The sequence below is a fragment of the Pundamilia nyererei genome, unplaced genomic scaffold (genome assembly GCF_000239375.1).
Source record: "Pundamilia nyererei isolate P.nyererei 1_Seehausen unplaced genomic scaffold, PunNye1.0 scaffold00344, whole genome shotgun sequence".
Classification (NCBI taxonomy): Eukaryota; Metazoa; Chordata; class Actinopteri; order Cichliformes; family Cichlidae; genus Pundamilia; species Pundamilia nyererei.
The window spans coordinates 173,656-199,673 of NW_005187745.1; the positions used below are offsets into that span (position 1 = coordinate 173,656).

The window sequence follows — 26,018 nt, forward strand, 5'->3', positions numbered from 1 at the left end:
CGACAGAGCCCCGCTTTATACACGCGCGCGCGCAAGTGCACTACTGTACCGCAGCTGGCGCGGCGCTCGCGCTGCAGAGCTGTATGGAAACTGAAAGTGGTCAAAAATGCTCAAACTTCGCAAGCTAGCCTACACTTTCACGGGTAAAAGTTTCAAGCATTAAACACACACAATCTGTAAACAACATACCGTTTTGAAAGCCGCCGCTGAGCTCAGGCTGAACCGTTTCTGCAAAGACCAGGATGAAAACAACACACCTGTTTTTACTTCTTTTGAATTGAGAAATAATACCTTCAAATACATGGATAAAAAAATACTCATGGACAATTCTGAACGTGCATACATAAAATAATATAGACAAACTAATTTTTTTAAAAGGTCCTATTTGAATAATGCAAATCCTGTCACTAGAGGTAAGGTGTCAGTTTCAGTATGAGAATGAGTCAAATGTTTAATTTATTTAAACAATTGAATCATTGAATAAATCACTGGTTAAAAACATGTTGTGCATGTGTACCTGTATAAACTTACTGAGGGAACTAAATGATAATGTTGTAAATTCGGACATGCACAATATAGCAGTCAGCACTGTTCAGCTTGTTTGTAACATTCAGGTAGGACACCAGTAAATTGTTTATTTGCTTGGAACAAGACTGCAAAATGACCACACATGTAACCTTAATGTTCATCCACTTCAATTAAACTTTTATGCAGTTGCTCTATGTGGATCCATGGTTCATGTTGTTTACACCAAATTCTGGCCCAACTATCCCAATGTCATCAAAGAAATCAAGACTCATCTGACCAAGTGATGTTTTTCCAGTGTTCTGTTGTTCAATATTGGTGAGCTTGTATGAATTGTAGCCTCAGTTTCCTTTTTGTAGCTAAAAGGACTTACACAAGATGTGGTCTTCTGCTGCTGCACCCCATCTGCTTCAAGATTTGACAGGTTGTGCATTCAGAGATGCTCTTCTGCAAACATCAGTTGTAACCACTGATTATTTGAGTTACTGTTGCCTGTTGTTCTCCTCTGACATCTGGCATCAACGAGTCATTTTCACCCAGAGAACTTCCACCACTGATATTTAAACCATTTTCTGTAAACCCTAGTGATGGTTGTGTGGGAAATCCCAGAAGATCAGCAAATACCTAGACAGCCTTTCTCGTACCAACAACCATGCCACTTAAAAAACACCTTTCTTCCCTTTTCATTTGAATCTTGACCATGTCTACTTAATATATCTTGTAGTTTGTCGTTGTTAGCGAAGGTAGAATAGCTACTGACATAGACATGCATGTTAGGTTAATAGGTGATTCTAAAGTGGCCGTGGATGTAAATTTGACTGTGAATGACTGTCACTCTGTATTAATCATGTGACAGACTGGCAATATGTCCGGGATCTACACCATGTCTTGTACTATATGACTATATACATAGTACAAGACATATGTGGATATATATGGGATAACCTACAGCCCCCTGCAACCCTGAACTGGTCAACCAGTAAAGAAAAAAAAGGATGAAAATGTTTAACAGGTAACTGGAAACAACAAATAAAGGGAAAGTCCGCCATTTAGTGTATTTGAAAGACTGTGTTTATTTGGCTCCAACAGTACAGTCATATGTAAAGTCAACTTGAAATATAGTGAATGAACACAAGGCTCTTCAAAGAAATCTCAACCAAGTGGGCAAAAAAACACAAGAAATACCAATGCAGAGCAGAAACTGAACATTTACCACAACCCCCCAAATTATAATCGTAACTCCAATAAGTCACAGAATGAAGTTTTCTTAAAATTTTTGCTACAGTCTGCATTTATGTGGCAACAGAATTATGTCAGCAAGGCTGCTGTGCATTGGAGCATCAACACACCCTCATGAGAAACCAGCGTCTTTCACAACATCAAGGAGGAAGAGCACTGTGGCTGCTCCCCCATTCTCCTCCTCCTACTCACTCATGTTGCAATGACTGACATGAGGCATTTCTGCGACAACACAAGAATACAGATTCTTAAAACTTGATGCTGATTCATTAAGGAGCTTCTCGCCAGGTCTGTGAACACCCATACGGGAACAAACTGTTTGGCACTGCTGCTGATAGCAGGGGGAAAAAAACACCTTTAACTCCAACAAATAAACACAAAACTCAAACAAAATCAATCAAATAGAAAAGTCTATTTAAAAAAATTAGCTGCACATGCTAAGAATACAGCACCTTGTGAGAACAAATACTGTAACAAAGGTTGGAAATGAAAACATAGAATAAAAACATAGTAAATACGACACAGTGGAAGTAACACTTTAAAAACATAAGTGAAGGGGCAACTTTAAGCAAAAAAGTATCTAATTTGAGGGTCTGTGTTTACATATGTTTCATTGTCTTCTGGTGAATAAAGTTTTTTTGTTTTTTTTAAATGTCCCCAGGTAGTGGTATAAAGGGTAGCATGACTGAACAAATGTAGCTACAGAAATCACTTTAATGCGATAATTCAGCTGCATTTGACGTTACACACATTAACTAAAGTATAAATTGCACTTTATGCCAAATGAGCACACACAGTACATTAATAATCCACTATACATATATCAAACTACATTCAATGCAAAGAGAAAGCGTGAGAGAGAAAAAGGCGGTCATGTTCAGCTGTGTACTGTTACATTGGCTGTGCCCGTCAACATTCAGGCCTTCAGTACTAGCTTTTTCTGACACACAAAATTAATAAAAGCGGATGTATGTCATGGTAAGGCCTATAAGTTGAAGTAAATGCACAGTGACTACACACCGATCTGTGACGCCCCACTACAGAGCTCCTTCGCAGCTTCGCGATGCCTCAGCGTGACCCGAAACTCTTCGTATGAACGGCGGAAACCCACGTCAGAACCGAAAGGAATGCTGTTCAGAACCAAAATGCCTTCATTTAAGAAATCATAGAAAAATAAATAATGTACCACTTAAAATACTGAGACAAAAATACACAAATATATGCACAAAAAACCCCTTGAAATTGTTACACACATAAAACTCCAACAATAAAGAAACTGCTCGTGTAAGTTCTCGCCACTGTTAGAGCGCATCAACTGCTGTTGACCTGCTTATCAGGTAGCACCGTAAGAACCTACACTGATGTGCATCCATTCTTTTAAAATGGTGAGATGAGCTGTACGTCACACAGAAACCACGTGGGTGGAAATCCTTTCGGATCCACTGGCGGCTGCTGCTGCATCACGACAGGTTTGTTTTACTTTGTTTCACATCGGCTCTGACAGCAAACGATTCTAATGTTGAAGAAAACCCTACACAGCACCTACTATGTCAAAAGGCAAGATAAAGATAGGGAACGTGAAAGGATGTATAAGCCATGGTGAAAAATAAACCTACTGCTCCATTCACTTTTTTTGATTTGCTCCATCTGATGAGGAATGTGATGTTAACCGGCCACCAGTTAGACCGCGGTGAACTAATGGAAGGAGACCAGTTTGCGGTAAATGCCAAATTTAGCTTTTCTTGCATTGTAACACTTTTTCAACATATTTAAGACAATGTGAGGTGGAAGAGAGCAGTGTGGCGGGCTAGATTCAACACAATCTGCCTTCATCTGAAATACTGTGTGTGTTCAGCTAAATCTCACTGAAGACCACTAAACAAAGCTCTGCACTTCCTCAAACTGATGCCTGTTTTCAGTATTTAAGAAATCCGTATGTAATAAGCTGTGAACATGCAGCAAACTGACAACACTGTACAAATAATATCCCGTACAAGTCCAAAATGAGAAAGTAGCATATCTGCAGACGATGCTCGGATGTGCTTTGTACAAATATTGAGCTTCTTTAAAACCGTGAGTCCGATCAGTGGCTGTACAACTAAGATGAATGCAATCTCAATGTATGCTCAGGTGAAGCTCGAAGCTACATGCGGTTTCAACATCCTGTAAAAACATATACATGAAAAACAGTGCGGCTTTTCAATCCTCCCACAGCTTACAACGCTTTCCCTTCTGGAAAACAAAAAAACAAAAGAAAATAGAAAACAAACGTCATCGTAATTATTCAAAATGTGATACAAAGTTGTACATTTCTGATAAAGGAATGAATAAAAGCTTGAGGCACCAAAGGCTATTATACATAAAATACAAACAATGTGTAAAAATGAGAGAGGGGCAGTGAAAAACCAACAAACGAAAGAGATAAAAATAGTAAAGAAACAAACGTGATCAATCGCGCTCTGTCAACGCTCTCGGTAAACCACGCGTTTGCCCGCCAGGAGAGGGAGACGCTCCTGCTGATCTTGGCGTAAGATCCGCGAGACTCCTGGAGGCTCTCCTGCAGAGTCCGTTCCCGCGCTGGGAGACGGTTCCCGAGCACGCCCGTCCAAACTCAAATCCGTGTGAGGCTGATTCATTTCCCTGTCAGTGCAGCGAGCTTGCCAAGTTTACCTCCCCCCAATACCCACCCACCCCATACCCCTCCCCTCTTGTCCGGAGACCTGTTTGGAGGCACCGCACTGACGCCGAGTGAGCCTCACGAGTGCAACAGTGATAAACCTGCTGATACGGTACCCTCTGCAGGCATCACCACAATAAAGCAACAATAACCAACAGCTTTACTTTCTGGGGGGACATTCAGGCTACCAGCCATGGCGTGACTCCCTTGGGAAGATTAAAGGAAAGCAAAAAAAAAAGATTACTTATTCAGAACTCTAGAGGCTTTTCTTTTTTTTTTGTTAGTGTTGTTTTTTCTGCAGAAGCCATGACGCAACCACAAAACAGTGACATGTATGTACAATACATATAAATATAGTTTCAGTACACTACTCATGCTTTTTCAGGAGTGGGGAGGGCAGGGGTGCAATGTTCTGCTTGGCACAGTCCTTTTTTTTTTCTTTTAGTCTTTGAGTGAATGGTGCTGCGTGAAAGTGTGGTGAGGTTGTTGAGACGAAGCAACACAGAAACACCTAGCGTTTTGGTGTTAGGGAGCCAGTCCAGATCCCACCTCATCCACTTCCTCCCACGCCTCCTTTCACCACCCCCCGTGAATCTGGCCGGGCTGCGACGCTCCAGTCTGAGCCATGCAAAGACTAAAGAGACAAGTTCTGCCACCAGCCGAGGATCTGAGCTCCACCACGGCGTGGATGTGAAAGAGCGGACGCGCGTGTTTTTTTTTTTTTTTTGTTGTTGTTGTTTTTTCCACACGCCGATGTGAGTAGAAGCAGCAAAGAGCATGAAACTTGCAGCGGGGTCGGACAGTGGGGTTGGGGGGGAGGACAGCTATCTCTTTTTGTAGCATTGTACACACAGACTTCTTTTCTTTTGGACTTGTTTTCCCATTAAAAAACTATAAATACCGTAAAAGAAGCATTATTTACAAACTCCATGCGTTTCAGGTTAGAGTGATCACTGCAAGGAAAGCACAACAACAGAGAGCGACGTGAGGATGGGTGTTTTCACATCGGTTCATGAGTCGTACGCTGTGGTTTTCACACAGATGCAATACACTGCTACGACTAACGAGTCACAATAAATGAAACATAACATGCAAACACAGAAGCTGAAACCCACATGAAATAAATACAAACTAACACTGGGTGAGCAAAATATTAGTATCATACTGGGAACAGATTTCGCACTAATAGATAAATCAATAAAAATAATAATTACAATTTCAGTGTTTATAATAAAATTTTACTCAATTATGTTCTCGTCTTACCTTCTGCCAGCACCCAGGCATTGGTAAACCATCAGGCCCCTGTTTAAAGAAGAGCAGCAGAAATAAAACAATGAGATCTGAAATAGCACGGACAGGTTCGCTGAGATGTGATCATGTATCCGCCAATAAATGACAAAAGGTTATAAATAAGTGGCCTTTATGCCAGAGGTAAAGATTACAAATGGTATCCAGATGTTTTGGAACATCCAGTTAATGAGCACAAATCTAAAAGTGTGACACAATAACATTCTCCTACTTCATCAAGTCATCCACGTAATTACACTTGTTCTCTCTTTCCACCCTAAGGATGTGCAACCTGCATGCAGCTAAGTGCTGTGTATATATACTATTAGGTCCATGAGTTTCTGGATGGTGTAGTTTTGCCTCTGTGCACCACTACAGTCGGTTTTAAATCAAATGAAATAGCCAATATGCGACTGAAGAGCAAAACTTCAGCTTTAATTCAACAGCCCCCCATTTTCAGAGGCTCTAAAGTTACTGGACAAAATAAAATAAATTTAATCCAAGTCTAGCCTGAAGTCTAGAACCTGTGGACAGAACCACATGCTGCATTTCCATTTCTGAAAAAGGATGAATGGGTCATCATCTATTTGCATCGTCATCAGTAAGGCTGCAGTATTTGGCTGAATCTGAGCTGAGAGTATAGCCAAGTATACCTCAGAATTCATCCAGATACCATCCTCAGTCACATCATCACTCTGCACTAGTGACCCGTTCCACCGGTAGCCGTACATGACGATGCCACCTCCACCGTGTTTGACAGTGAACGTGGTATAGTTCAGATCAGGAGCTGTTTCTTTACTTTTCTCTTCCAATCATTCTGGTACGTTCACATCCATCTGCCTCCTTGAGAGTGCTTTTGATGTGGTTTGAAATAATTCTGTCTTCACGCCCTCCCAAAGTTTTTGCTCTCTCTGATAGTTTTCCTTCACCTGCATCCGCATCACTCTAAAACCTCAGATCGAGAGTCCATCGAACAGCTGTCCAGTTACTTTTGAGCCTCTAAATATGGGGGGCATATAAAAATGACTGTAATACCTACTGTGGTGGTGTATAATCATTTTGGTGAATTTGACACAACTGTGACTAGTTTAGAGACGGTAATGCAAGTTGCACAACTTCAACCAAGTTATCAAAGTCAGCAACACTACAGACACTACTGCACTTCCCTGGTGCTTGGAAAAATGAATAGAATCATGAACTGTGCAGCGCTTTTCTTTGCTTTCTTTTTAAATGCAACACTGGCTATTATGATAACATATTCTAAATTATTACATGCAACGGCAACCTCAAGAGAGTATATTCAATCATGCATGTAATACACAGCAAAATCTTTCAGGATTTATCTTATTATATGTGCTGCTGTATTTTAGAACATGATGTGGGCACACTATAAAGAAAATCAAGCAAGTGTGATAAAGATAAATAAAATGAATGCAGCTGGTTTGAGTAAATTAATGCAGATGTAATGTAAAAAGATGATTTTTGTGACATTTTCAATGCTTTCTTACTCGATCTGGTTCATTCCTATACACACACAGCACTATGGCATCTTAAAATGAACTCCTTATATACTTTTAAGTGCTTAAATTACCACCCATAGTGTTAAAATATCCATGCAACATACAACATTGTTTCAGAAACAAAAGCTTTGTAAACATATTTGAGAAAAAAGACAATTTTTCTACGAATAGGTCTTGAATTGAGTAGGTCTGAATTTGTAGCAGAATAAACGATTTCTCGTCTTGTCACGGTCTGGCCCAATTGGTACAAAAGCAGAGAGGGGTTGGAGAGTTAACACAGTAAAGGAGGGATCCACGGGTAACTCATCAGTTAAGGAGTCTGTGTTAGCAACAGGTTAAAAGGGAAGTGGTTCATCGAGGAATCAGAAGGACGTAGGGAGTAAGCATAATGCTTTCTGCAGTTTTATTCAGAGGAATGAAAGGATTCAGTTAGAGGGACAGATTTATTTACTTTGTGTATTTTGTTTCTAACGGTGTGCCTAAAACGAGAAAAAGGCTGCTTGCGGTCAGGATGTTAGTGACGTATGTGCACGTGAATGTTGTTTTTCTAGCAATTGATAAAAATGATGACAAAAATGTAACTGTGATGAAAATAAGATGTGCTCATGCTCGTCAGGCTCTCGATTCATGCATGGTTTTGCTTCGGTAATGACTGAAGGTGAGCGGCATGCATGGGTAGGAGGTTTAGGAAGAAGAGAAATACTGTACCAATTGGCATGGGGCATCCAGCCCATCCAGACCTGGCTGCCCTGGTTCCCCCTTTTCACCCTTAAATCCCCGGAAACCCTGTTTGTAAAAATGACCTCGGAGTGTTACTGAGAGAGAGGTGGACGACCCTTACCCCCTGCATCAGTCCACTGCGACAGACACAAGGGGAGGGAGAGGGAGGAGCTGCCCTGTGAGCTTGCGAACCCAACCCAATGTTGTTGTTGTTCTGCATTTGAACAGTTGAATTATTAGGAAAGTAATACGCTTTAATATTTAGGTTATTTTGGTGGTATTCTGGGTCTCAGCACAGCCAAAGGGAGCTCCTTCCTTCCTTGTTTGGAGCGACCGCTCACAGTTGGGACATACCAATGGGCAGGGTGCATCTAATCCTGGGGCACCCTGTTCTCCTTTCTCGCCCTTAGGCCCTTTTTTGCCCTTCTTTCCCTTCTCCCCCTGTGGATACAATGGTTTGGTCAAGTTAAGAAGCATTTGTCAACAATAAGGACTGCTATTAGGAGGGATTAAATAAGGGAGGCTATGGCCCACAGAGAGGAACGACACATGGTCAGTGTTAGGAAGGAGGGGATACCAAACAATACCGGCTACTCTAAAAACATTCCTTAGGGCAGGAAGTAGACATAAAAAGGGAGGTAGTGAGGTGGGTAGGAGAAATTGGAAAAAACACTTCATAGCCAAAGGGATGTCAAGGGCACAAAGGATGAGAAAGTGTAGCAGGGAAAAAGTCCTCCAGAAAGACAGAATAAAATTTTACTACACACTGAAAAAGTCCAAACTGTATCCCTGTAGAACAGAATATTTTCACATACTCAAATCAACTGTGTTAGAAATATCAGGTTTGAGAAAGTACAGCAACACTTAAAGGTTTGGGGTGATTTTCAAAGTAAAAGTGTGCATGTGTGGATGTTTTAAAGCACATTGTTTCCATCTAATTTAAGATTTAATGAGAAATAAATGAAATAATTTATAATAAATGAATAGTTAATTAATTTTCAGTCAGATATGTCACAGACATCTCTTCTGTGTTTCAGTTCACATTCCCACTGTGTTACCTAATGCAAAGAGCAAAAACAGCCTCAAAAAAAGCTTTTTCTGCCCTTTGAAAGAGGGTTCATGTGATGTTTGCAGATAAGAGCGTGATCTATAATGAGAGCAGGTAAAAGAGTGCCTGTAGTGGTGGAAGTATGCTCTGGAGTGAAGAGGAATGAGAGTAAAAGCAAAACAGAATACGAGTAGGTGTAAGAAACAAGCAGGTGTAAGAGTGGAGATGCAAGGTGACATCTCTTCTGTGAATGACTTTAAATACCTGGGGTCAACCATCGAAAGCAATGGACAATGCAGAAGAGAGGTGAAGAAGATAATACAGGCAGGGTGGAGCGGGTGGAGATTATTGAAAGGGAAGGTTTACAAAATGGTTAGACTTGCTTTCATGTATGGTTTGGAGACAGTGTCAATGTGAAGGAGGTCATGCAGAGGGTCAGCGTGACAAACGAGAATGCTTCATTTAAGGTAAGATGAAGATGGCCACTAAAGACAGCAGCTGGAAGAAGATGGAGAAGTTCAAGTGTTCCTGTGATGGATTTCATAACATATGTGTACTTCTCCCTTCACAGAACACCTGAAAATGAATAATAAGAGAATAAGAGTTGGGAAGGCCTCAGTGAACTGCTGTACTTGGAGGAGAAGTACATCAGAATCTCTATTTTGAGAAACGGATGTCTCACTGGCAGCTTCGTGACACATTATTGTATGAAGCCTATTTCAGCCTTTATTGCTCTTCAGCATGTGTTGCTTTAATCAGCACAACAGTTTTCAGCTATGCAAACATTATCAGTTAGCTGAACCCTCATCAGCTAATACGACAGATTTGTTTGAAGTGGTTGAAAATGAGCCTGTGTAGAAATTCCATCAAACATAATAAATGATTTATAATGAAAAATACATATAAAATATGAATTTAAAGTCACCCCAAACTTTGAAGTGGTAACGTATGTTGAATTGAGTTCATGCAAGTTATTAGCACTCATAGCTACCACCCATAACTCAGTAAAAGTGTAAGTGCTTGATTATTGTGTATCATCCACACTCTGCCAGATTCTTATCAGACGCTACCTGTACAAATACACTAAAGAGGCGCAGCGCTACAATCTGTTGTGCGTTAGAAATTGTCGGTAAACACGACGATTCACAGAACACGCCACAGAGCAGCAAAGCGTCTTTATATAGGATACAGTTTCTTAAAGACATCTACTGAACAAATCATGCCTGTTAGTGGTGCAGAGACACACACAAGTAACACTGAAAGCTACAGACTACTGTAAACACAAGCAGGGAAAGGATTACCAACAGGCTCAGCAACTCAAGGTGAAATGCTTCAAGTTTATGTCCATGCGTGGAAACAACAGAAAATAAATAAGCATGAATTTTAAGAGCCTGTTGTCAATGGACTTGTTTGGGCTAATACATCAAAATCAGCTTTAAATGACTTAGAATGACACTGGATTTGATGAGATGGCAAATCACTCAAAAGTGGAGAACAAAAGCTGGTTTGAGAGGACTGGGGATGACACTTTAAGCAATGGAGGACTGCCGTTATAGGACACTATTATCCAATTGGCTCTTGAGTCCATCTGTCGAGGAGGCACAACTGCTGTACAAAAGACTGAGCCCAAGCAAAACATGTTCACAGTATCTGTAAAGGAAGCTCATTAGGATAATAATGGCTAATGAAATTAGCAAATTAAAATGTACTGTAGTCAGCTACTGAGTCAAAGTAGGCAGGTTTAATAAGGTCAGTTATTATTGATATTATAGCTCTAAAGCATCCTGTCACTGTCCATTGACATCAGCCTTCTATGTAGTTATTAATGAGCCGTTACAGTATATCTACATCTACCTTTTCTCCTCTTTCCCCAACGTCGCCTTTTTCTCCCCTTAAGCCTGGCAACCCCTGTAAAAGCACAACTCCACATTAAAATCTGACGCACGGGGGTCCCGACCAAGGTCGGCGTGTGATGAGCTGTGCTCGCCTTTGACACGCACAGACATAAGAGGCTTATCTTGCCCTTGCAACGCTAAAAGCAAGACATTTTCAATCAAACTTAAAACTGAAAGCTTTAAAACTTAAGACCAAAAGAAGAAGAAATAGCTGGGTGTAAAACAAAAAATGATATTTATGTAGTTAACTTCTAAATGAGATCTCTAAAGGGCTCCGTAACCAGACCAATCTACGCACAACAACGCTTACTGAATTGAACACACAGTGTATGAGAACTTATAGAAGATCAATCAGCCATCTTTCTATCATTCACTAATAAGATAATTAGCATCAGGCAAGGAGGAGTACTTATTATCCACAAAAAGCAGCACAAATGAACAAAAAGTGCCTGAAATGACTGATGCTATTATGGTATATCATGCTATCGACTTGTGATATGGAGATTTGCAAAATGTGGAACATATGAGGCAGATTTGATGAGGCGTTCCTCTGTTATACAAAGTATTTTTCAGGTATGGGTTGGCTTTCTTTCTGTATATCATTTGGTGCTTTACAACTCATATTCAGGAACTAAATTATGGACATTTTAAATAATGCTGCATCAGATTCTGTGGAGTTACACTTTCTTCTTGTTTTGAGATTTAAAATATATATTTTAAAGCTTTTTCCTAAGTATTCCTCAACCAGAAGAAGCGGTTTGATTCCTGTTTTCATCACTAATTCTTTTTTCCTCAAACTTTCGTGTTAAAAACAGAACTAAAAGAAAGTCAAACAGACTCACATCCAAGCCTGGTGTTCCAGCAGCTCCCTGCAAATAGAGACATGAGCCGTATTATGATTAAAAATATGTATTTCACACTGTATCAATACATTTTTTTATTTTTTGTAACAAAAAATACAACGTAAATGTAGGCATTGAACTATTTCAAACTCACAGGTAGTCCATAGGGTCCTCTTGGCCCTGGCTCACCTGGTGCTCCTTTCTCACCCTAGTTTAAATACATCAGTGTTGTACTTACAATGGCAGGTAAAAGGTTAAATGAATTAGGACCAACCGATATATGAGATTTTTTAACACCAATATGGATATTTAGTGATTTACAACTCCGATAATCTGATAAATATTTTTCCTTTCAGACACAATATAGATTCCTGAATACTTTTTACAAGCAGTTATTTACGAGTCCTTTCTATGATAACATGACAGTAAAATGTATAATCTTGTTTTCCTGCCACTTGAAGTCATGGATTACTCATTTACACTCTGCTTGACTCTGATCAGTTGGTTAATGTAGCACTACTGTGCTAACAGGGGAATGGCAGAGTGCCCTCTGGTGGACAAACTATACCACAGCAACTCTCGCTGCTGAATAATCTCTTCTTTATTTATATAATTAATTTTAATTTATTGGCCATTATAAAAAGCGGATGCTATATTGACAAACATCTAATGTCGGTCAATAATCGGTCACTATATATCGGTCTGCTGTTAATGCAGAGTATCATCAGTAAGATAGAAGAAATGAAATGTTGATCTTACAATATCCCCCTTCGGCCCAGCTGGACCAGCAGGACCTGAAGGCCCATCCATGCCCTGCAGAAAACAGTGTTATCATGGTGAGTTTACAACCTTGGGTTAGAATAAGCACGTGTTTCAGAATAATTAAGGTTAATGCAAATGGTAGCAAAAGCCACATATAGCCTCCGCATATATATTTATACATGTATATATATATAATACTCCTGGTTTGACCTACAACCAGCACACAGAAGTGTAAGACGTGCATTGGCCACAAAGGACATTTACGCTGCTGACACAGTTAATGTATGAGTGTGTGTTAATGCTCAGTTAATGCAACACGGGACAAAACAAGAGCCTTGAAATGCCTGCTCTAACAGTGCTGCGTATGGTCTCAGTCCTCTGAGCTGAAGTGAGTGCGGGCAGTCTTTTTTTCTGAGCTATAAAAATCGAAAAGAAAACAAAACTGTCTTTTTTGGTAAAAATGATATAAACAGTATGAGGTGGCATGGCTGAACAAAAAGAAAAATAGGAGAATGAGGGGACTGTATGGAGGGGATACTGTCGAAGTAGATACTGTACGAGTTAGGTGCTGAAGCCTCTTGGTCACATGGCACTCACCCTAATTCCAGGCTTGCCGTCCAAGCCGGAGGCTCCCTGTGTGGTTATGGAGGTATGAGTGACATGAACAAGGCGGGATTAGTACCAGATGAACACTGTTATTAGGACAGGTTGATGGCAGGGTTTACAACAACTAAATTACACTGTGTGTTACAGGGCGCTCGGCAAAGTAATCAGCCCAGGCAAATGAAAATGAGCACAGAAAATGGATTATAGATGCACGCACTTACACACACACACACACACTTACATATACAAACACACACATACAAATGTGTGTACTAATGCACAATACAATACAAATGAGGGATCTCTATGGTGTAAAGAAATAAAGAAATAAAGGGCAGGACTGGCTGAAGACACCCTGTGGTGTGTGGTTTCACTTACAGGGAGACCCAGAGGTCCACGGTCCCCTTTGTGTCCTGGTTCTCCTCGAGTACCCTTTGCCCCATGCAAACCAGGTTCACCCTGAGAAAGAAAGAGAAGCAGGAGATGGTTTCGTTTTACGTTTCAGGCTCACTAAATATTTATAATAACTACTTATAAGACAACCTAACTTTGGCTTAATATTGTACACGTGAAGGAATTTCATGTTCACTTTGTTGATATTTACCTTTGGTCCAGGAAAGCCATGGGGACCCTGAAAAACATTTAAAAAGCGTCTAACATTAGTTTACAAGTACCTGGTTTGATTATTCTGAATATATTTCATTTGTCTATCCCCACATTTCTTTTCTATGTTCTGCTTGTGGCCCGAACCGTTGCACATAAATTGTTGTGAAAGCTGCATTGAAGGGATGGACGAAAAGTAGAACAAGCGCAGCACCGTGAAATTGCTCACAGCGAAAAACTGACGAGGGCTCCCTGTGTTTTATTTTTACTTTGTTCCTTGGTGACTTCATACAAGCAAACACTGCTGTGGGATTAAAGAGGAGTTAAGCTGGACTGGGCTGCAGACAGATGGGAAATGTAATTAGTGACTGACAGTCTATATATGTAAGGTGAAGGAAATGCTAGCGTGGCTCCAAATACCCACTTCTTCTTAAAATATTGAGATTTTTTTAAAAGGAACCTGTAGACTTTTAACCTGCTGCTGGACACTGTGTGAGGTGTTGTCTTTTCGTTCGCTATGAGTTGTCATGTAACATGTCATTAGGGTTATTAGCATATGCTGTGTGTCTAATACACGTGTAGTTTGTGTCCACTAATGAAAAAGGGGGTTTTCAGGGCAGCACACTGACCATAGGTCCTGGGGATCCATGGGGCCCTGGTGGCCCTGGAGGGCCAATTATCTGAAAACATTAGGAGAGAAATGATATAATAAAAGTGTGAGTCAACAAGTTTATTACATGTTATTTACATTTCACAATAAAAGCGTGACATATAGGGCAGATAAAAAAACAGAGTGAGAGCAAAAATAGCGCTACAAGGTGTGTGTGATTTACAAAAGTGGAACTATTTTCGAAACACAGGTGCAATTATTTCATTTGAGTATCAAGTGCAAAATATAAGACATGCTTTTAGCAGCAAATCAGTAAATCAGGTTGCACACTTTATTTGATTATTTTCTTCCTGATATTTTGCACCTTGAGGAAAGGAACTCCCAGAAATGCGTATGGAACTGGGTCAGCTGTAGAAATCTGAGTGTCCACCTCTTACATCAGTCTTGTCACTGCACTCTCTTTGTAAATATTGTTGTTACTATATTTTGTTCTAACTTACAGAAGGACCTTGAGGACCTGTGAGTCCTGCATCTCCTTTATCCCCTTTCATTCCATTGACACCCTAGAGGAACAAAAGTTTCATGAGATCCACGTTGTGTCTGCCGAATGTCAGGCTGAGTAGGTAAAAGTTTCAGAGGCATTTATCAGAATGGGAGAGTATTCTTACAGGTAAGCCAGGTAAACCAGTTGTTCCTTTCTCCCCTGAAGCTCCGGGCATTCCCATGTCTCCTTTAGAGCCTTTGTATCCCTAAGAGGGGGTAGAAAGTTACCCAAAGAGGTCAAAATGATTAATTTCTATTTTCACTGTAGCTATTAATTGAGAATGGGTTTTGTACTGGCTACAAAAAACTGTCTGTTCCCCTGATATTCTCTAACAGACACTGTCCTGTCTGTGGTGGATTGTCATATTAGACATTTCAAATAATGAGGTCAACAAATATGCAGGTAATCCTTCTTCTTGTTTCTTGTTTATACCGTTCAGTTGCTTCTGTTGATTTTCAGTTCTGTTTCCCTGTATAGGTTACTCCCAGTTCTGTGTCTTCCCCACTATGTTGGTTGTAGTGTCATGTCTTCAGTGTGGGAGACTGTCGTGTCCCCTGTGCTTAAGTCTCCCTCGCCCTTTGTGTCTCAGAGATGTCTTTGCCTCCGTGTCGCTCCCTCTCTATCCCTCTGTCTTATCTCCTTCTCTGGTTTACATGTTTCCCCTTGTGTCTCGTTCCATGTCTTCCCCATCTGTCATGTGTTCTCCCCAGCCGTCTCTGTATTTGTTTCTCAGTATGTCCGTGTCCCATCTCCCGTTTCTATTTCCCTAACGTGTCTTAAGTCTGCGTCTCTACGACTCCTGTTTTATTTTGAAAGTCTTGTGTTCCGTGTTTAATGTGTTTATTTTTGCTTCCTCTGTGGCGTCATGTTCATTTGTATCTGCTGTGTTTCCAGTTCCCTCGTCACCCTCATGTGCATTTATGTGATCTGTTGTCATGCATTCACTGTCAGGTTGTCTGTGTTTCACGCCATGTTTCCATGTATCCAGGCCAGGTTTCATGTTAGGGGTTTTTCACGTTTAGCTTTCCCAGTTTAGGTTATTGTTTAGCTTCGTCTTGTTTCACCTTTTCCCTTTGTTTTGTAGTTTGCAACCAGACATAAAAAATGGCTCGATTTTTGTTAAGAACCCCGTTTTGCCTTTGTTTGTCTACACTTAGGTCGTCTACTCTCGACTCCACATGTTAAGGTTAACCAAAGTAAATATATATACACACACACGTATAAGATCAACTTACTCTTTCTCCATCAAGTCCAGGAAGACCAGGCAGACCGCGATCCCCCTGATATGACATTTTTATGACCACAAATTAAACTAAATTAGCTATCAAGTTACATAATGTGACTTGTAAAAGTCACCACTTGACATCATAATCAAACACACAACTACACCTACACACACACATAAGAAATGTACCTTTATGCCTGGTGGTCCCGTTGGCCCAGGAGGCCCAGGGGGACCCTGGACAGAAAGAGAGACAGATTTCTCTTCAACACGTGCGCACAAGTGTGAATACATCACAGCTGTAGTGAAACCTACGAAACAATGCTGTGAATTACGTTTTAATTAACACTGGCACTGGCCACTGAAAAATTACGTTAGGAATCAGGTATTAACCATGAACAGGACGCTCAACACATGCAGAGGTCACAACAGTGAGAACATGTATGACAGAATTACACACTTTGATGTTAGGATGTGAGGGCTGCATGACTTCGACAGCTGAACCATAAATTCTGCCATTCTGACACCGATTTAGGGTGAAATGGAAAATCTGCATTTTTCTGCTCTGGGGTTTGTAGTTCTTAGTGAAAAAAAAGGCTACACATCCGTATGCTTATTTTAGATGTAGACATGTTGGAAGGTGGAATAAACTATTGCTGACTCAAACCACAGCCTTTGGGATTCTTGACTGCTACACGTGATGCGATTTTGACAAGAAGCGGACTGAATGAGTTTGGAAAACCCTCTTAATGCTGTTTAATAGACATTCAAGGACACAACCAGCAGCTCAGGCAGCATGTAAGGTCGATCACAGACAAGCACAATCGCAGCACTGAATACAGTTTTATTCACTGTCAAGCAAAAACGTTGCTGGGTGAGGGAGGACAAGTACAACAGGGCAGCGCAAACGGGTGTTGGAACCGGGTCGGGCCCATGCTCGGACATAGATGGATCACACTTTGGAAATGAAACGATACACAGAATACACAGAGCCTATTTACCGTAACTGTAATAGTGGTAATCTTCTGCAGTAGGCCACAGGAGTGGAAGTGGGGAAGAGGTGAGAGATAAGATTGTAGAGGTCACATGAAAAGAAACCTTTGTGTCAGCACATTTCTGCACAGGAACACCCTCAACGTCTATAGAGCTCAACCTAAGCAGCTTCAAATGAAGGCATTGCACTGGATTACATTTCTATACATGTTTATATTTTTTCCTTTTTAGTCATTATGTTATGCAGGCAAATAATTCACTTTCACCTACTTTAGCTCCACTTTTAATCTGGCAAGTAAGCAGTGAGGAAGGCGAACCATTCATAGGTAGGTACACGCATCAAAAATAAAAAGGAATCACTTTCCCCTCGTCTTTTCCGTCTAAGGAACCGACCTGTAAAGCTTCCTGAATGTTTCCGTTGTAGTCGATGATTTCGGTGGCACCTTGTTCTCCTTTCTGCCCAGGTGGGCCCTGCACATGTCCGACACCATTAAACACATTTTTATTTCACACATGATTATATCATATCAAAGAATTACAAGCTCAATAGAGTGCCTCCCTTTCAGAAATCTGCCTAGGCTTAACTACTGCCCCCTGGTGGTGATAACAAACCAACACTCAAACGGAGCTGTCACTCTGATGTGCTCATCCTAATCACATCCTAGAACTGAAGTGTTGTATTAGAAATTAAAAGGTTTAGCGTATCAGCACACAGCATCCTTAATTATCTTTAATATGCTTGCTTACCCTTGGTCCAATGAGCCCCAAGTCTCCTTTATCTCCACCCTCGCCCTAACATGAAAGACAAACAACAAATATTGAACTCAAGGCACACTGCCGTCACGCCTTCAGCCACACACGTTACATTTTTATAGATGCTGAGGCCTTTTAGTATTTACAGCTTGCATTTGACAGAATGAAAGAACAACTTTGATGAAATAATATCTATGTTCTTTACAGCTTCAAAAGCTGTGATAAAAGCTTGAATAAATTAATTATACATGAGAATAAATTAAAATCTGAAGTTCAGCTTTTCGCCCTTATTACACTGAAGGAGTTTAAAGTGTTGGTGGAGTTTAAATTTGTGTGTGCGACCGATTTATGTGAGTTAGTTTGAATGTTGTTAATTTAATCTGATGTGTGTTGCATTCAACTCAAAGACTCCTCCAACATTTATTAAAACCTGTAAATCTGATTGTTTTTATAAACAACACGCTTAACAAGGATCATCAAGTTCTTAGTGTTTTCACATTTTTACCAGCTCAGGACAAAAAAAACAAACCAAGATCACTGGAAAATAGCTGGTTCTTTTACCCAGGATCAACTACTTCCCATGCAGTGTAGAGAAAACAAATCTGCTGTACTGACCTTTGACCCTTTAGGGCCAGGTGTACCAGCCTCTCCTTGTGAACCCTGCCACGTTTAAAAAAAACACACAGGTGAAGAGGTTACTAACGCTTAGTACTTCAGACATGCACATAAAGTTGAAGAATATAAAACAAACCCTTTTTAAAAACTTTTTATGGGTTTAAAGAAAATGACGCATTTCTAAAAACACATTTCCTGAAGGAAACATTATCATCCTCTCTGACTCCTCCTGTGAGAGCTACGCAGCGAGCTCCACTAAAATAACCAGGTTTTAATACGCTGCAACCGCCAAGAAGTGGAGAACGTGTTTATTTGAACTGTGTCGCTGACAGAGGATGAGTTTCACTTCTGGGGCATGTAATAGGATGTGAACCAGATCTCTGTGTCGTCTAAGTTTAGACTGGAGATTAAGCTACCTGCAGGGGCAGCACCAGACATAAACAAAGGCAACCTCATTTACACTGGGTTTACTTTACACGCACTCCAGGGAAAGCCACGGACCTATCACAGACTATAATGTTTTAGCCAGGTTTAACAAAAAGAGAACATGAAGTCTTGATTAAGCATCGCCTTATCTGATTTATGACTTGGAGAACTTTGCCGTGTGTGTTTGGATCAAAGAGGCTCTAGATGGCAGCAAAGCAACAGCTGAAAAGCTCCAAAGACTCCTCGCTTCAGCGACTTATTTCTTTAATAATTCATACCGTACGCACAGGCATGAATGCACACTTATGCCCTTCACTTGCTGACCTTTGGTCCAGCGGGTCCCGTCTCTCCTCGTTCCCCCTTCCCTGGTGGTCCGTGGTCACCTTTCTCACCCTGTGCAAAGAGAAGGAGAAGGAGAGGTGAGTTACTATTGTTCTCCTGCAAAAAAAAAACAAGGTGTCATGCAGAACTGCTGATCAAAGCTGAGTTCCCTCTTTAATGTCAGCACAAGGCCCGCGGTGCATCTTCTGAACATGAGGCGCGCCTTCGGTTCCCCTCATGTCATACATATTCAGCATGACTCCTCAGCCTTTTCACGAGCTCGCTTACTCAACATATTCAAACGGCGAAATGTAAATACTGATGCCGAGTCAGCACGAGGCACACATGAGATGTGACAGGGCCGAGAAAATCGACAACAAAGAAGTGAAACCCTTTTCCTTAAAGTCGATGATTTAAATGCACGTTCTTAATTTTGAATTTTGATTTGACTGAAAACAGCCAATAGAGGGAGACGTGGTAAAACTCGAGCTTCACAGTGTCTAATACTGATATTTAAAAACCGAGCGGGACGCAGTTATTATCCAGCAGCATCGATTCAGTAAGGATTTAATAATAAACGATTACTGATATGTTATTATGTGTAGTGTGCCTTGAAAACAAAAAAAGCAAGTAAAACGCTGATTGGAATGGAATAAACATTAAGCCAAATTGTTTTTCTACAAAGCCAATTTTTTAGCTTCTCTCTGCCTGACATTTGATTAAGCAGCAGAAATATGCTAGAGGACAGCGAAACGCTAATATATCTCAGTTATCTGCGCACTGCAAACAGCCCGATGCAAAAGGACATGAGCACGAGCAATAACTCTTGCATGTCTGGATTATCACCGCTGGCTCCGCAGTGTGATAATGTCAGGACTCAAAGGTAGCGGCAGAGGATTATCTCATTCTGACCACTTCCAAGTGACATTTTGAAGCAACAGAGGTTTAATCACCTTGAGGGGAAAGCGATAATGAAGGGTAATGAGAACAGAAACTCAAAGGAATTCGCGATTTCACCGACGATCGGGCTGATAGGATGTGATAACCATCAGTCAAAGTGTTTGCGTATCATCATTACCAGCTCGTAATATTCAGCGTGTCACTCGGAGCAGAAAATACCTCCCACGCTGTGATAAACAACATCACAGTGACGAGCTGAAATCACCCACCTTAGTTCCTGGGAGTCCTGGAAGCCCAGGCTCACCCTGGGGACCGAGAAACCCGGGCTCACCCTGCGCAAAAAAAACAAAAACACAACCACGAGCAGCTATTATTAATTTTTCCACTGGGCGTCTCTCATGTAGCGCTGCTAATGAGCACTAAACACACACACACAAGATGCATGAGCAAACACATTTATAATGACAGGCATGCACTTACAGCTCGCACACTTGCACGCGCACTCATGCATAAATCACACTCACAGACACACATTATCAGTGGCTGGTTAATTTATCCCCTGGATCCTCATATATTAACGAGTCTCTCCCTCTTATGAATCCTAATAGACGTTACGACTGACCTTGTTAGAAACTCATCGGGGCACGCAGAAGCGTTCTGATTAAGAGGGTCTGCGCCGCTCACGGAGACGCTTCCAATTTTCCTGCATTTGCACTTTCACGTATGAGGAGCGAGGGTCCAGCATGAAGTGCGACACTGGGTTTGATTTACATTACATTTGATTGGGAAATTACTTAACCGGAATGTATTATTACACCATCTGCAACCTAGAGAACATTAGGCACTCTGGAAGCCCTCAGAGAGGCAATGGACATTTGGCTTTCAAACCTTTAAACTTTGATCGGATAAACAGCAAAGAATGCAGAGAGCAGAACAAAGTGCAGGGCCGAGTGCTACGTTAGCAAAAAAATATTGTTAGAATCCATCAAGCATACAGGCCTCTTAAGTCAAAACAGGAGTATATAAAGTGTAAAATGAAAGGGCCTTTTTTTAACAAGCCCAGCACGTTCCAAGCATATGAAAAGAAAAGAACAAAACAGGCATAACAAGCACCATCATCTCCATGTCCGTGTGAGCATTCCTTACATTCAACAGTTATATTTTAAGCTTAATGGTCCTCAAGTGCATTGATTTTCTTTAACATGCGCCATTTGTGCTTTTTGATTCGCCATCTGCTCTTGATACGGGGAAAACAGTAGCTTTAACTTCCTCTTTTTAACGAGCAGCACTTTTGACACATTGAGCCTCCTGATTGCCACCGTCAGGAAGTCGACTGAAATGTCTGCCTGCTAAGCAGCATTCGATCATTAATTCATGGACCTCCGTGTTATTCACGAATCCTAATGAGACAGTTTTCCTGCTGAACGCTGGCATCTTTAGATCAAAAGCTCAGACTGTTTGGTTTTGTCATTTCGCCTAAACTCCTCACTTTCGCTTCGCAGCAGCTACCGCGCTGCTAAGCTGAAGCGCGAATCCCCACAAAGCAGGAGAAGCGAGATCGGACCACGACGGCGTGACAGCAGGCCAGATGTGTACTCTACCACAGATGGACTGAAGCTGACGGACAGGGACAACACTGATGGGAGGGTGGATGAAAACACGAAGCATTTACCTTTATCCCTGGTAGTCCAGGCAGCCCTGGAAGTCCTGGCTCTCCCTACACAAGAAGAGTGTGACATGTTACAGCCAAGCCAAGCTAAGCTGAGTCAAGCCTCATTTGGGTTTGAAAAGCTCTGTGCTTTATTTTCTATTTGTGTTTTCCTCTGTCTATCAAGCTGTCGTGGTTCTGAAAAGCTGCCCGCTGTCCAGAAATTGTATTTTCACCGTCATTCGCTTGTGGTAAGCATCAGCAGAAGGTACTTGCACATGCACTTTCAGACCAACTCATGCAGCCGTGGCTTGATAGCGCGATTAGTACTTGTTATAAAACTCAACCCTTCAAAAAGTGCAACTGAGTTTCATTTTTAGGATTTTATTGGTTTGGGCAGGTGTGAAGTGTTCGGGGTTGCTGGAAGGAAAAATCGTCTGATACTTTGGGTTAAAGTTGCAAAAGCTGTTTGCGAAAGCTGCCACGGCTTCAAGGTCCTCCGAGTTTGGCAGCGTAGGAAGAGTTGGCGTATTTTTCTATTATCAAGGTCGGGTGATTGTCAAGCTGAGAACGCAGTCATTTGATTCGACTGTGGAAAACTCAAGAGGTCAGGCTCCCCCCCCAATCCTCCGATGAGAATACTTTGAGACTTTCAAAATAAAAATTTCTGACTTAACGGGAAAATTATGACCACTGGATTTATGGCATATGAAAAGAAATGATTAGCGCCGCTCAAGAATAATGAATCGTAATGGCACTCGGGGGATCAGAGAGGAGGCTGTAAACTGCGATTGCTGCTAATGAAAGCATTATAAAAAATTAAGTCCTTCTTGTTGACAGCTGAATAAATGAGTGCCACCCAATGGTGATGTTAAATGGGAAACAACAAATCAATCTTGTGACATTATTATGTGAAAAAAAACCCAATTTTTAAGTGTGTCAGCACAAGCAGGATGTAAAACGAACAATATGATTAAGCATTAAAAGTTAGTTAGGCCACAATTTTACTTGGCGGCAAAGCAGGAAATAAGAGGCACTTGCTAAAAAAAACAACCTTTCTGTCGCCTGGAACTAGTTTGTCCAAACAGATAAAAGAGACTGAGAGTGTAATTTACATGAGGCATTGGTGCAATGTCAGCAGAAGTCTGGTCAAAGGCCGGACAATGGCTCAGTTTTCTTCGGCGTGACTGTTTATTAGTTTCTCAACAAAAGCTGTTTCTTCAGCAACATTCTCCTGGCTGCCATTGTTGCCTCGGAAAGTATGTCAAACACTACAACAAACAACGGCCGGGAACAGAGGTCGTAGCGGCGAATATCGCTTGAACAATAAAAACTGAAGCAGCAGAATAGGGTGACCTTGTGGTTGGAGCTAAGGGAAATGCACGCAGAAACATGGAAACAAGAAAAAAGGAGCCAAAAAAAGAGAAAAATCCAGAAGATTAGTATATCCAGAGGTGTTAGTATGAAACTGGAGACCCTACACTGGCTCTAAACAACAATCAAGCTGAATTAAAGTGAACTGAAGGGCTGTGATGTACTGAAGGTCAACTTGCATTCTTAATGCCATTTAAACAGTAACGTTGGGCTGAGTTTTGAATGAGCATGTCCATATTTGAGCTTTTCTAATTTGCAAAAGTTTCGATGTGTACAGGCACAATGATGAAAAAGAAATAGACTTTCATATACACTCAGGTTTCCTAAAACTATTCACTGGTCGAGTTATGTTTTGAGTAAAATATGTCGGTATATTTAAAACCATACTACTGTGACTGTTGCATGCAATTATGTACTACTTCCTTTATGCTGTGTATCAAAAAGCCATGAGGTGTAGCAAAGTGTAGTCGTTACCTTTAGTCCACTTCTTCCAGGCTCTCCAGGTTCACCCTGTAATACATGTAAAGAGTTTTCTATTTAACCGGTGTGACCGATTTCAAAATACCACCAACTATCTGTACTTCTGTTCTGCATGTATTAACAGAAAGTCCTTTATAAGGTCTTAATCTTAGTAGTTAGTTTCAATTGGTAACAAAAAAGACCCCTGATCCAAGTACGTATAGCTATCTGAAGGCTATCTTATTTTCTTTCATGTTGACTACACTGACCTATTCCTGTTCATAGAGTAACACTAGCTCATTATTGTGTCATTGCTTTACTAATGGAAGTCCATTTTTTCCTTATTGAATCCAATTAAAATGAATGAAAGTAGCACAGACTAGCATTCGTCTGGTAAGTAAACTATACTTAAAAAATTTAACAGAATCTCAGTGAGAAGGGCGTTGGTTTAGCTCACTGTGTTGAGCGGGTGCCCACATGCCCTTTGGCTCAGAGCAGCCAACCCGCAGTTTCCCCGTCTCTCTCTCGCCTTTTGCATTCCTGTCAGTTCTTCAATCTGAGAAAATCTAATTTTCTCATTGAAACAAACATAATGTCCCAGAGATGTTCTGTTTGATTTAGCTGAGGTGAGTGTGGGAGCCAGTGAAGTCCTTCATCTTCCACGAACTGCCTGTGAAATCTCACCACTTGAGGCTGGCATTGTTGTGCACTGGGAGGAACCCGGGACCACCTGCACCAGCATTGGTTCAGAAAATCGAACCAAGGGATTTCTTCCTGATACCTAATGATACCTAATGAAGGCCAGAGTGTTGTTGGCTACCCTGCAGAGCTCTGTATGCCTCTCCATGGATATGCCTCCTCAGACCATCACTGATCCACCACTAAACCTGTCATGCTGAACGATGTTTCAGGCACTACAAGAGGACGTCGGGCCATCAGGCCAGCCTCATGAAGGCTGTTTCTGATTGTTTGGTCAGAGACATTTACACCAGTGGTCTGCTGGAGGTCATTTTGTAGGTCTGGCAGTCCTTATATAGTGCTAATCCTGTTCCTCCTTGTACAAAGGAGGAGATACTGATCCTGATAATGGGTTTACCATTATCAGGACCATTTACAGCCCTATCCTGCTCTCCTAGACTAACTGCCTGTCTCCTGGAATCTCCTCCATGCTCTTGATATGGTGCTGGGAGACACAGCAAACCTTCTGCCAGTGGCACATCACAATGTGCCATCCTGGAGGAACTGGACTATCTGTGTAACGTCTGTAGGGTCCAGGTATCACCTCACGCTACCAGCAGCGATACTGACACAAAATGCAAAACTAAAACAGTCAGAAAACTGTCAATGGCCTCTATCTGCAAAACCTGTTTCCTGTTTCGGGGGTTGTCTCGTTGCGCCCCTGTAGTGCACCTGTTGTTAATGTCATTAACACCAAAGCAGCTGAAACTGATTAACAACCCCCTCTGTTACTTAACGGACCAGATCAGTATCCAACAAGTTAAACTCACTTGATGCTTTACTGCTTTTTTTAGCGTAGTTTAGTTAACACTAGCTAATAAACTAGCACTCCAGCCAGTTATGCTAATATATTGAGTTCAGAAGCCAAAAAGCCAAGCTGGTAAAGGCTAAAATGCCAGATGTTAATGCTCCAAAGGATAGTTAACAAACCAAGGAACATCTGTCTTTTTTCTGCTGTCTACAGTCAACCCTATTTAAAAAATACCTGTAGATGCACACACAGTCACAACTTGGACCTTAATGAATTACATTTTTCCATTTAAAAATCTTAAATCAAGGACAAAATGACAGTGGCTTTAGCTTAGCTCTCACCTTGATGCCTGCTGCAGAGGAGCCTGCATCTCCCTAAGAAAGAGTCACAGAAGAAAAGTCAGAAAGACACAAAAGGCAAAACAAAAAGTGACAGAGACTGTTAAAATAGTCGTTGGGCTTGTCTGTGAGGAGTCAACATTATTGTGCAATTACGTTTACAAAATGCTGACTTATAGAAAAGAAACCCATTTACCGAACAATGCGGAGCATAATTTCACAACTGCTGCATTTGACTGGATAAAACTGGGTGAAAACACAATTTGAAGAGCAGCTTGTTTGCTATTCTAAACAGAGAATGTACCTTTTCACAAAAGCTGGAGACAGCATTTTTATGACTACGGTGCTGGGAATCGTTTCAGTTTTACCCCGCAGCTGGGCAGGGGTGATGACATGCAGGGTGAAATCTAACACTATATACAATAAGAAGAAATCCACAGCAGTATAGGAGGTGAAGGTGTTTAAGGAGGCACACTAACAGGAACCACTGAAAGCTTTGTTCATTGCTTCTCCTTAGATATGGCACGGAACTAGAAGGAGACAGAGCTACTTATATCACATTTTTCCAGCAAAGCTGTCCAGACACCAAGAACGCAGACCCT

General features: G+C 41.2%; 1 protein-coding gene and 1 long non-coding RNA gene across 8 annotated transcripts in view; both read right to left on the reverse strand.

Annotated features, from left to right (window-relative positions):
- Positions 1-1,578: 1,578 nt before the first annotated feature.
- LOC106456517 (uncharacterized) lies at positions 1,579-6,182 on the reverse strand. Its single transcript, XR_001290623.1, has 2 exons — positions 5,705-6,182; positions 1,579-5,394 (listed from the first exon to the last, which is right to left on the reverse strand). It is a non-coding gene; the product is annotated as an uncharacterized LOC106456517 (long non-coding RNA).
- Positions 6,183-7,858: 1,676 nt separating this feature from the next.
- The window catches only part of col25a1 (collagen type XXV alpha 1 chain), a 147,464-nt gene continuing 129,304 nt past the window's right edge, over positions 7,859-26,018 (reverse strand). For 3 of the 7 annotated variants that reach the window (XM_005752091.1, XM_005752087.1, XM_005752088.1), the window contains 21 exons: positions 25,420-25,452; positions 23,605-23,640; positions 21,781-21,825; positions 20,378-20,440; positions 19,212-19,280; positions 18,462-18,506; positions 17,841-17,885; positions 17,487-17,564; positions 17,102-17,125; positions 16,293-16,337; positions 16,114-16,158; positions 15,003-15,083; positions 14,835-14,897; positions 14,354-14,404; positions 13,726-13,752; positions 13,500-13,580; positions 13,113-13,148; positions 12,513-12,566; positions 11,908-11,961; positions 11,754-11,780; positions 8,041-8,409 (listed from right to left, as the gene is read on the reverse strand). In XM_005752091.1, coding sequence (XP_005752148.1) covers positions 8,230-8,409; positions 11,754-11,780; positions 11,908-11,961; positions 12,513-12,566; positions 13,113-13,148; positions 13,500-13,580; positions 13,726-13,752; positions 14,354-14,404; positions 14,835-14,897; positions 15,003-15,083; positions 16,114-16,158; positions 16,293-16,337; positions 17,102-17,125; positions 17,487-17,564; positions 17,841-17,885; positions 18,462-18,506; positions 19,212-19,280; positions 20,378-20,440; positions 21,781-21,825; positions 23,605-23,640; positions 25,420-25,452 — 1,182 coding nt within the window. In that variant the 3' untranslated portion in view covers positions 8,041-8,229. The other 4 variants (XM_005752089.1, XM_005752093.1, XM_005752092.1 and 1 more) reach the window with 4 other exon arrangements.